The 12,859-nt window shown below is 36.9% G+C and overlaps 1 protein-coding gene across 1 annotated transcript in view; it reads left to right on the forward strand.

Annotated features, from left to right (window-relative positions):
* Nucleotides 1-4,679: 4,679 nt before the first annotated feature.
* Nucleotides 4,680-12,859, forward strand: part of LOC126087506 (phospholipid-transporting ATPase ABCA3-like) — a 249,445-nt gene continuing 241,265 nt past the window's right edge. The window contains exons 1-2 of the mRNA XM_049905037.1: nucleotides 4,680-4,739; nucleotides 5,039-5,291. Of these exons, the coding sequence (XP_049760994.1) occupies nucleotides 4,680-4,739; nucleotides 5,039-5,291 (313 nt within the window). The remainder of the gene's footprint in view (nucleotides 4,740-5,038; nucleotides 5,292-12,859) is intronic.

Genomic DNA, 12,859 nt, shown 5'->3' on the forward strand with positions numbered 1-12,859 from the left:
TTTCACTATAGCCAAATAGACCCCTAGAGTGAGCTAACTTGGTTATTGGAGCCTTTGAAGCACTAATGTCCTGTTACCAGATGGCTAGAGCTGTTACCAGGTATAGACTAGGAGTCCATTCACTATTCTTGTGTAGTTTCAGGTGAGGTGTCCTGAGAGTCACGTAGTGTGTAGTGTAGGCTCTCACGTACTATCTTAGAGGAGCAGTGGCAATGGGTGTATGTGCTGGTTTCTGGTAGCAGCAGCAGGTCACACTCTGAGGAATGCAGGGGGCTGACGGCCTTCCTCCAAGTGTCACTGAGGAAGGAGCATCCCTGTTCTTTGGAGTGCTCTGGTGGGCAGGCTCTGCAGCTGTACCTTAGGCACCCAGTGCTCATACCTGCAAGGACTGGTAGGCACCACTGTCCATTTGCGGGTGGCTAGGTAGCGTGGATGGAGCCTTCAGTCCTTAGGCCCTTGCTGCGGGTAGGTAAAGGCCCTGTCTAATAGGCAGAGCAGTATCAGACCTCCAAAACTTGCCTCTGTACTGCACAGTGACAGTCAGACCTCAAACAGATTTGCCCTTGCACTATAATAGCCACCTGGATCCATGCAGGGGTGAGAGACAAAGTCTGTGGATCGCTTATGCCTGAACTGGGGCCACTTCTGATCTGAGCTTTCAGATTAGGGAAGTCTGCAGAGTATTCCCCCCCTACCCCCCACCCCTTTGTTAATTTGTTCCTTCTCCCAGGCCAGGAGAATGGTTCAGAGAGCGCGGCATGTTCTGTCTCAGGCCCAGGGAAATCAACTCTTAATGAAGCTGGCTGGGGCAGAGGGAGAAGGGATCAGATAAATAGGAGAGAGTTCTTTCAGAAGAAGGAGCTATTAGATCCGAGCTTGGTAAATTAGACAAAATCACTTTTGTCGAGATTGCTGTTTTATATCAGATTCCAGAGGTGTGTGTAGCCTGTGTGTGCTGGCTGGATCTCCGCTGAGATTGCCCCAGGGGGTTAGGGCTGCGTCCCGCACTTGCCTTCTTTTGCTGAAGCAGCTGTGTCTTAAACTCCACAGTCAGTTCCTTGGCCATCACACCAGGGAATGGGGTGCCAGCACTTCAGTTGCCTTTTTTCGCTGAAGCAGCCGCTTCCTAAATGCCGCAGCCAGCCCCATTGTAGACACACCACAAGGTCAGGGGTGCGCCACTCTGCTTGCCTTCTTTCACTGAAGCTGCTGTGTCTTAGGGAAATACCATCAGCCCCGCCACAGTTGCGCCAAAGAATGTCACCAAGGAATTGGAGCCGAGGCGCTGCACGGGCTCAGCAACTTGTCGCTGCTTCTGCACCGTCTCTCCCTCCCCCGTCACTCAGACCGATTCCTTAATTTTGCCTTTGAAGTTCAGGGATTCTAGCCTGTCATATATGTAATTGATTCACTTGTTTTTTCAGGTCTTTGTTGTAAGAGGGATCGGTGGAAGCTTCTGGCTAGTTTGCTATCTTGGCCCCACCTCTGCATCTTGTTTTTTCGTTTTGTTTTTCCTGTCTGACTGTCTCTGCCTTTTGATTATATTAGTTAATCTACTCACATTTAATGTTGTTATTGTATGGTTGGATTATGACTGCCATTTGTTTTTTTTGTTCTGAATATATCTCATGACTACTTTGTTCTTCTTTTCCTTCTTTATTACTTACGTTTATCCTTACATACATTATCACCTTTACCTATGTATTTGTGTGTGTGTGTATTTGAATTCTGTCTGGTGTTAACTGTTTTCAGCCTGAATAACCTTTAGTGTTTCTTGTAAGGCAGATCTGCTAGATATGAACTCTCTCTCTCTCTTTTTTTTTTTTTAATCTAGGAATATCAATATGTTGCTTTCATTTTTTTGAAAGATAGCTGTGCAGAAAATAAGATTCTTGGTTGACATTTTTTAAAAATTTATTTCAGCACTTTGAATGTGTCATCTTAATACCTTCTGGTCTTCATGATCATGACAAATAAGCTGTTAATCTCATTGAGTTTCCCTTGTATGTTATGAGTTGTTTGTCTTTTGCTACTTTCAAGATTTTTCTTTATTTTTGACCTTTAACTTATTGACTATCATGTGTTTGGTATGGATCTGTTTGCATTTAGCCTGCGTGGAGTTCATTAATCTTAGATGTGTTAGTGTTTAACATCCCTTTTGGGGAGTTTTTTAAAAATTATTTATTTTAATACTGTTGAGAATATACACAGAAAAACATACTCCAATTCAGCAGTTTCCACGTGTACAATTCAATGACATTGATTGCATTTTTCAAGTTGTACAGCCATTCTCACCCTCCTTTTTTGAGTTGTCCTACCCCCAGTAACATAAACTCATTGACCCCTAAGCTTTCTGTCTGATCTTTCAAGTTGTTCTTGTTGATTTGATCCCATATAGATAGATCATGATAGAGCACAATGTTCAAGGCAGGCATTCTTTCTGGTTAAGCTAAACCATTGTTTGATTTTAAGAAGACTTGAGGGGATAAATTTGGTTTAAGATTTATAGATTATCTCAGGGCAGTAGTTTCCAGGGTTCATGCAGACTCCACAGCTCCATAAAGTCTGGAGTCCACGAGAATTTGAAATTATGTTTTAAATTTTCCCAGATCGGGGAGTTTTTAGTTATTTCTTTGAATGATTTTGCTCCCCTTTTTTTTCTCTCATTCACTCTGGTATCCTTATTATGTTGGTACACTTAATGATGTCGCATATTTTTTTAGTCTGTTGATTTTTTTTTTCTTTCTCTTCTTTACATCGCATGATCTCTGTTGATCTCTTTTCAAAATCACAAATTTTCTTCTGCCAACTCAAATCTGTTCTTGAGCCTCTCTAGTGAACTTTTCATTTTGGTAGTTTTAAACTTCAGACTTTTCATTTGGCTTTTCTTCATAATTTATATCCCTTTATTAATATTCATTATTTGGTGAATCATTCTTACCATACTGCCCTTTATGTATACACAGTTTACACATAACACATGTAACCCTGTATACGTTTATACTTCGTTTCCTTTAGTCCTATACAATCTCCTTTAGTTTAGTGTTAAAGTCACCTCTAGTTTCTTTTAGTTCCATATTTTCTACATATGAACAATGTAATCATTGCTTTAAAGTCGTTGTCTGCTAAATTCAACATCTGGGCCTCATCAAAGGCAGTTTCTTTTGCTTTTTTTTCCTTTGGTATGAATTACAATTTCTGCCTTTGCATGTCTTATAATTTTCTGTTAATAATTGGACATTTTAGAGGATTTTTTGTAATAACTCTGGATACTTAATCACTCGGAAAGTTGGGCACTTTTTTAATTATGTACTTTTATTTTATTGTTGAGAATATAAATAGCAAAGCATACACCAATTCAACAATTTCTGTGTACCATTTGCTGACATTGAGTACATTCATAAATTTGTGTTAATGGAGGAAACAACTCACAAAAGGGGGGGTGAGTTGTTCCCGCCATTAACATAAACTCACTGCCCCCTAAGGTTCCTGTCTAATCTTTTGAGCTGCTGTTGTCACTTTGATCCCGTATAGATATTTCTTAAAAGAGCATAATGCTCTAGGCAGATATGTTTTACTAGTTAAGCTAAACTGCTGTTTGGTTTTAAGAAGACTTCAGGGAATATTTTTGGTTTAAGATTTGAGGATTATCTCAGGGCAATAGTTTCAGGAATTCATCCAGCCTTCATGGTTTCAGAAAGTCTGGAATCCATGAGAATTTGAAATTATGTTCTGCGTTTTCCTCCTTATGATCAGGATTCTGCTATGGAATCTTTGATCAAAATGTTCATTAGTGATAGCCAGCCACCATCCAGTTCTGGCCTCATGGCAAAGGAAACAGTTGTTCATGGAGGCAGTTGGCCGCATATTGCATTTCTTCCTCCTATTCCTGACTCTCCTTCTTCCTCTGTTGTTCCAAGCAGATAGAATAGAGGTGAATAGGAAAGCTTGCAAGTGGCCATCCAAGGCACAACAATTGGTCTCTATCTGCCTGGAACAACAGAGGAAGAAGGAGAGTCAGGAATAAGAGGAGGATATGTAGGTTTTTTGTTTGGTCGTTTGCTTTTTCGTTTAGTGACTTGGCTGAAGTAATTCTGGAAATTTGGTTTCCTTGCAGTATGCAGCCTGTGACATCTCTGCTCAAATATTTTATCTTAGCATATTAGATGTGCAATAAATATTATTGTAGTAATTCATGAATATATTCACATCAGCACTGAATGAGGTAGTTCCTCTGAGCATATAATAACATATTGATTGCAAATCTTATCAATGATTTTTCATAATTTGTTCTGGTGGTGTTTGTTAATTATGTTTAACACCTTAATAAGTATTTTAAAGGAAACTAGGATAGAAAAAATCAGATCCTATTGTCTTTATCGTATCTTTACCTGGAAAAATGGAACCAAGTCTGAGTGATATTTGTTTCTCTATTTTCTGTGGTTAATACATACTAGAAGTTCATTAGCTATTAAGTAAATTAATAGAAAAATAGGAACAATTCAATTCTCAAATGTTTCCTTCATTTCAAACATATGGTCTTCCTTTCTATGAATTTCTGAGATTAACTAAGGAGAAAGAAGTCATTGTTTTTTTTTGAATTAAAGTTCACATTTTATTAGATAACTTAACATTAAAAAATATTTCATCTGTCCCTAGAGTTGACTCTTTGTAGAAGAATGGATTCTTTGGCATTCAACCAATTTGCAGTGCTTCTCTGGAAAAATGTTACCTTAAAGGTAGGTGAAGGCATTTATGGGAAATGTCTGTTTATTGCATTTCAGTTTATCCTCTTTTTGTTTACTTATTTAATTGTTTTGCACTTTTGAGAAATTAATACCATAGCTGTTGAGTGAATCAGTAGTATAGTATGACCTGTAAGAAAGTGGGGTGTGGAGTAGGAATGGGGTAGACAGTCCAGGAAGCACCGTCTGTGCCAGGGTGAAACTGGCAGAAGCTTAATATAACAGAAATCTCCAGATGCACTGAATGTATGCTCTTAAGTTAATTAACACTATTTTTTTTTTCTCTCTTATAGAGGAGGCAGCTTGTTAATTTAATATTGGAAATTTCCGTAGTGTTGGTGTTTGGAATGGTACTTTTGATATCCCGTGCAGTTTTTAAGATAAAGGGTTCTGGACCTCACAATTACACTTCTCGATCCATCAGTGATCTGCCTTCTTTCCTTGAAAATCCAGATGAGTGGGAATTGATTTATGTGCCTTCTAATATTGATGTGGTAAAAGAGATAAGTAAGAATGTGAAGAGGAATCTAAACATCAGTATAAAAGGTTAGAAATTAAGGTTTTTTTGTAAAAAGTATTATTAAATTGTTTTTGGAAAAGCTAAAATGATATTGAAAAAGAAGAATAAGATGGGGGGAAATCACACTCCTTGATGTTAAAGTGATATAACTGTAGTAGTTAAGAAAGTGTGATATTGGTGTAAGGATAAACAGACACATCTGTGAGAGATAATGGAGAACCCAGAAATGGACGTACGCAAATATGTTCAAATGTTTTTTGACAAAGGTGAAGAATAAATTGAATGGAGGAAGGATAGTCTTTTCAGCAAATGGGCTGTAATAATTGGACATCAGTAGCTAAAACAGTGAAACTAGACCTCAGTTTCCCAGATGTACAAATGAACTCAAAATGATTCATAGATCTGACTGTAAAATAATAGAATATTTAGGAGAGAAAATAGGACTTAGAGTTAATTGAAGAGCTCTTAGATGTGACACCAAAAGCATGTTAAGAAGATTTTTAAAAAATGGATAAACTGGACTTAAGTAATATTAGTGTCATATTGTAATATGTAATATTGCTCTTCGGATTAAAATATGCATTCTTAACTTTTCACAGTCCACTTAGAATTATTCTACCACTTGTAAGGTCCAAAACCTTTCCAGTTTATCAGTCCCTTTACATTTTCTTCTTTATGTTGTAGTTTTAATAAACGATAAATTTCTATATAAGTGGAAAATTTAACCAGCAAATATTATAATTTCCGTACATACTAAGAGAATTTAAGAAAAGTATTTACCAGGTGATCCTTGTATATTCAAGATATTAATACTGCTGAGTATTGATATTTTAAATACATTTTCCAAATTTGTTAACTCTTCCGCATTGAACAGAAGATTTTAATATTGATGCAGTCAAATTCATTTAGTTTTCCCTTTTTGAGTGTTGCTTAGTAAATACTTCACTATTAGCTAAAAAATTACCCCCTGCATTTTATCTTTTTTTTTAATTTTGTTGTTGAGAATATACACAGCAAAACATGCAACAATTCAGCCATTTCTACATGTACAGTTAACTGACACTGATTACATTCTTTGAGTTATACAACCATTCTCATCCTCCTTTTCTGAGTTTTTCCTCCCCTGTTAACATAAACTTTCTGCCCCCTAAGGGTCTACATTTTATCTTATTAACTCTGTGGTTTTATCTTTCACGTCTTAGCCTTTAATTCGTACAGAGTTTATTTTTATGAATGATTTAGGAAACCAACTTTATTTGACCCAATACCTTTTTTTAAATCATGATTTATAATGATATTTCCATCATAAACTAAGTTTCCATAATATGGGTCTGATTCTGCTCTCTGTGCTTCATTTGCCTATTCTTCCAGCAAGATCTTATTTTTAAATGATATGGCTTTGTGCTACACTAATATTCCTATTATATGATGTGGTTGGAACTAATAGTTTATTGGTTGAATTGAAAAAGTCACTTAAAATGAGGAATCATGAAGAAATAATACACAAATACCATTACAAAGACCTAATTTTTCTTCCAGCAGCCTTTTAAATTTTTCTTAAGATGTATGTACTGATTGGATTTCTACATTCTTTTGTATAAACATTAGCCATAATACATAATCTAAAATTCTCAGTATTGACTTACTTAGATGGGAGCAAGGACTTAAAGGCACTTACAAAGTAGTCTGAGTGCAAAGTGTTTCTATATTTTTTAAATCTTCTGTTAATTTTTAATGACTCATTGTTATTGCATTTTCTTCTAAGCATTTAAGCTATATTTGATGAAAACAATGTGTATTTCAATTTACATAAATATGAGTACAGACATTCCCCAGGTTATGAATGAGATCTGTTTGTAAGTCTGTCTTTAAGTCGAGTTTGTAGATAAGTTGGAACAGGTACAAACAGTTCTTATATAGCATCAGTTAATCAAATTTTTGTCTTAGTGTATGGTATATATTTTACATTTCTATGCATATAAAACACTTAAAAAAGTTCTTCTAAATACAGTAAAACATCTTAATACTGTATATAATAATAATACAGTAATAAAAGTAACTTCATATAGTACTGTACTGAAGAGAAAGAATGTGTGTGTGTTTATGTGTATAAGTATACAGTACTGTAAAAAAAAATTAAGCAGTTCTTAAAACAGTTTAGTTAGGAAGAAAAAGATCATGATTAAAGGTTAATACTCTCATTCCATGATGTCTTGCATACTAGAAGGGGCATTTGTGAGGTGACATTATGATAACATTAAAAATTGAGTGATGTGTGAAAAGATGATGGAGAGGTGGCTACTGTTGAAGATGACGGGCCTGTTGTTGGAGAGAATGAACTTGGTACCAGAGAGTCAGGATTTGATTCTGCAGCTGGAGAGGGGGTGTTTACTATTGGAGTCAATTTCTTGAAGTAAACATCAAGGGAGGTGTCATGGATTGAATTGTGTCCCCCCAGAATATGTGTCAGCTTGGTTAGGCCATGATTCCCAGTATTGTGTGGTTGTCTTCCATTCTTTGATTGTAATTTTGTGTTAAAGAGGATTAAAGTGGGATTGTAACAGCCTTACTGAGGTCACATCCTGCACCACCTTTTATCTTACAAGAGATAAAAGGAAGGGGAAGTAAGCAGAGAGTGGGGACCTCATACCACCAAGAAACCAGTGCCAGAAGCAGAGCACATCCTTTGGACCTGGAGTTCCTGTGCAGAGAAGCTCCTCAACCAGGAGAAGATTGATGGCAAGGACCTTCTTCCAGAGCCGACAGAGAGAGAAAGCCTTCCCCTGGAGATGACACCCTGAATTTGGATTGTAGCCTACTTAGACTGTGAGAGAATAAACTTCCCTTTTGGTTAAAGCCATCCACTTTTGGTATTTCTGTTATAGCAGCACTAGATGACTAAGACAGGAGGTTTGTTCAGAGTGTTTATTTTTCTCATAAAAAATGGCCTTGTAGAAGCTAAGACCCTCGGTAACTGTATGGTAAACTTTGATGAAGCTCTCTGTATTCACATCTTGCTTCTCTAACTTTGTCATCCTGCTTCAATGAAATGAAAGGCTTCAGATAACTGTTTCATCAAAACCTTTTTAAGTTCTTGGGTTTTAGGTCCCAGTCTTCTTCCTCAAATGCTGTCATCAGCTACTCTAGTTCCATAAGGTCTTCATTAGTTAGTTCTGCATGGGAGTCAGGTAACTCTATGACATAATTTACACTGATGACTAACTGTAGTTGATTACCAATATCAACCACAGCTTGCCTGGCTTTGGAGATGTCGTCAGCTGTAAACCCCCGAAAAGCATGTGCAAATTGGGGGCACAATTTATTCCATACTCCTTTCATATTTTACTGCTTCATTTCACCGCCAAGAATCAGCAATATTTTTTATGACATCCTAGATGTTATAATTCCTCCAGAACTCCCTTAAGCTCATTACATCAACTTGGGTAGGCCTGACTGGTTATGAGAAGGTCTGCCGTAAATAATAGGTCTTCAAGGAGGCTCTTATTTTTTAAAAGAGGCTATGACTCCTTGATTTATTGGCTGAAATAGCAATGTGTTTTTAGAAGGTAAAAATATGACCTTTACATTGGGGTGAAGGTCATCTAAAGTGCTTGGATATCCAGATGTGTTGTCAGTCACAAGGAGAATCTTGAAAGGAATTTTCTTGCCAAGCAATAATGTTCAACAGTAGGGACAAAATGGTTCAAGAACCAATCTTGGAAAAAATGGCAGTTGTAAGCCAAGCCTTTGCATTTGACTTCCAAATAACAGGAAGAGATACCTTAATGATAGTGCCCCCAGATTTAGGGAGCAATGCATAAGCAAATGCTTGAGCTTGAAATCCCTGGGTGCATTACTCCCAAGCAGTAACGTTAGCTGAGCCCTGGTGGTGCAGTGGTTAAGAGCCTGGCTGCTACCAAAAGGTTGGCAGTTCGAGTCCACCAGCCACTCCTTGGAAACCGCATGGGACAGTTCTACTCTGTCCTATAGGGTTGCTATGAATTGGAATCGACTCGATGGCAGTGGGTTTCTTTTTTATCCTTTGATGCCTTGTGCCCTGGTGTTCTTTTTCCTCTTTTGAAATATAGGTCCTTTCAGGCATTTTTTCCCAAAATTAGTCAGTCTTGTCTACATTAAATATTTGGTCTGTCAAATAAGCTCCTTCCTCAATGATTTTTTTCAGCATTTCAGGAAAATCACTTGTAGCACTTACATTGGCACTTGCTGCTTCACCTTGCACTTTAATATTATATAAATTTGTCCACACTTTGAAACGATTGAACCAACCTCCTACTCGTAACAAATTCTTCTTCACAATCGCTTTCACTTGCTGCACATACAGCTTTTATATCATTGAAAAGGCTTCAAGCCTTTCTTTGCACTAAAATAAATAATAGATATCTTACCCTGATTTTGGTCATCTAACCAAATTATTAATAGCCTTGCATTGCAGGAATTAAACCACTGTGTTAAAAAAAAAGTAATAATTGTAGCTTTCACTGGGCAGAGCCATTCACATGCTCCATTATTCTCACTTCATCCTTTAAAGTTGTTCTTACCATTGAGCGACTGTAACCTAATACAAGTACTAGTACTTGTATCCAGTATACTTTTTGGAGGCATGGTTGCAGGGTAAATAAGAGGAAAATTTTAGTCAGATGCAAACTTACACGCTCAGCACAGCGTCAGTGACAACTTGATCTGACTTAAAAAGGAGGACGGCATTCTCCTTAAGCTGAAACTCGAGGAAGCTGAAACTGCTGAAGCTGCGCCATGTTTCACAACGTAGTAGGTGCTTTAGTTACTGTGCATCATTGTATTTAACTCAAATTTTTAATATGCTAGGCTTTATGGCAGTCCATTCTTGAGTATGCATTGTCTATAAGCTGGATGTTCTTAATCCCAGGGACTTACTGTACTGCTGATATAAACAAATGTGGCTGCACGATAAGTGACTTTTGGTAAGTATACAACTCTATATAAGTATGAGCAAAAATACACAGCCACACTAATGCAGGGATTCTGAATACTGTGACATCAGATAAATTGGAGAATATCAACCAGTCTGGCAGGTCATCTATGTGGGTGTCAGTTAACTGGAAGATAGTTAAGGGCGGGTCGGTTGTTTTAATAATTAGTGCATGTCTCCCCTTTTTGATTTTTTTTCCCTCCCAAACTGCCTTAACTTTAATGAATCTTTATTTTTCCACATAAATTATGCAGCTCATCAGATCACCCTTCCTAATATTTTGCTTTTTTTTTAAATATATGTATAAGATGCATCTATAGATTACTTTGGAGAGAATTGATACAGTGCTAAGTCATTTATTCACTGGACTTGTTATATCTCTGCATGTATTATTTTATATCTTCTTGTATAGTTGGAACTTATTTCATTAATGTTTTATGCATTCTTGTTTTAAATAATTCCTAGAGAATGTATAGCTGTCTGTGGAGTTACAGATGCTAAGTCTGTTTCATTCATATTTAAAATTAAATTTTCACTGTAGAGTAATGCTAATAAATTTACGTGATAATCTACAACTGGAAATCTTGCCGAACTGTTAGTTCTAATAGTTTGTTGATTCTCTTGGGTTTTCCACGATATTAGGATATAGTGCCACATTTGTGCCTTCTAATCAGGGAGCTATTTTTGTTGTTAGGTGCCTGGAAGTAAGTCCTGACCCACAGAGGCCCCATGCACAACAGAACAAAAATGTTGCCTGGTCCTACATCATCCTCACAGTCGTTGCTATGTTTGAGCCCATTGTTGCAGCCACTGTGTCAGTCCTTCTCACTGAAGGTCTTCCTTTATTCCCTGACCCTCAACTTTACCAAGCATGATGTCGTCCTCCAGCAACTGATCCCTGCCGATAACATGTCCAAAGTATGTGAGACGAAGTCTCCCCATCCTCGCTTCTAAGGAGCATTCTGGCTGTAACTTCTTCCAAGACAGATTTGTACATTCTTCTGGCGGTGCATTGTATATTCAGTATTCTTCACCAACACTGTAATTCAAAGGCATCAGTTCTTCTTTGGTTTTCCTTATTCATTGTCTAGCTTTTCCATGCGTATGAGGCAATTGAAATACCATGGCTTGGGTCAGGTGCACGTGCCCTCAAAGTGACATCTTTGCAGTTTAACACTTCAAAGAGATCTTTTGTAGCATATTTGGCCAGTACATCATTTGGTATGTCAAGTGACATGTCAGGGAGCTAGAAATTATTTGTTTATTGAAAGCTTAACAGAACTTAACCTGTAAACTCGTATGGTCCTGGTCCATTTTTATGCAGGAGGTTTTTGTTTTGTTCAACCATATTGATTTCTTTAATGGTCATTGATCTGTTTGAGTTTCCTGTTGCTTCCTGTATCAGTCTTGGTTTGTTTTTTAAAAATCAAATCTATCATTCTCATCTAGGTTTTCAAGTTTATCATTGAAATATTTGTCATGTTATTTTGATTTAAAATTTTCTGTTACTTGTCACAATATTCTGCTGTTTTAAAAATTGTGTCATTTTTCAGTGATCACAATAGAGGACCCCAAACAAAGCTGGAGAAAAAATATAGAACAAAATTCTCACTCACCAAAAAAAAAAAGACCGGACTTACTTGGTCTGACTGGGACTGGAGAAACCCCAAGCGTATGGCCCCAGACACCCTAATAGCTCAGTAACGAGGTCACTCCAGAGGTTGACCCTTCATCCAAAGATTAGACAGGCCCATAAAACAAAATAAGACTAATGGGCACACCAGCCCAGAGGTAAGGACGAGAAGGCAAGAGGGGACAGGAAAGCTGGTAACTGGGAACCCAAGGTGGGGAAGAGTGTGGACATGATGTGGGGTTGGCAACTAATGTTACAAAACAATATGTGTATTGATTGTTAATGAGAAACTAGTTTGCTATGTAAACCTTTATCTGAAGTACAATTAAAAATAAAAAAGAGAAACAGACAAAATATTGTGTCATTTTTAGTAATTTATTATTTTATATGGGTTTTTTTGTATATTCTCTCTTGATTCTTGGTAAATCTAGAACTAGTTCCTCTATTATTTTCATAGAATGGATTTTTGATTTTATTAAGTACCTTTATTTTTGTTTGTTTTCATTAATTTATGCTCTGTATTGCCTTTTTCTTCTAATTAAAATTGGTTTACTCTATGGTCATTTTGAGTTTCTTGAGTTTCATACTTAGCCAATTTACTGCCAATCTTATAAAAAAAATTGTGATAAAATGTATGTAACAAAAAATGCAATTTTAACCATTGTAAGAGTATAATTCAGTGAAATTAATTACATTCACCATGTTGTGCCACTGTCACTACTATCCATTTCCAAAAGTTTTTCAACACCCCCAACAGTTCAGTATGCTTTAAGCAATACTCTCCATTACCCTCTCCTCCCAACCATGGGTAACCAGTGATAAACATTTGTCTCTATTTGCTTATTCTAGATGTTTCATGTAAATACACTATTTGTCTTTTTGTGTCTAGCTTATTGCACTTAGCATAATGTTTTCAAGGTTCATCCATGTTGTAGCATGTATCAGAACTTCATTTCACTTTATGGCTGAGCAGTATTCTGTTATATGGATGT

The sequence above is a fragment of the Elephas maximus genome, chromosome 12 (genome assembly GCF_024166365.1).
Source record: "Elephas maximus indicus isolate mEleMax1 chromosome 12, mEleMax1 primary haplotype, whole genome shotgun sequence".
Taxonomy (NCBI): Eukaryota; Metazoa; Chordata; class Mammalia; order Proboscidea; family Elephantidae; genus Elephas; species Elephas maximus.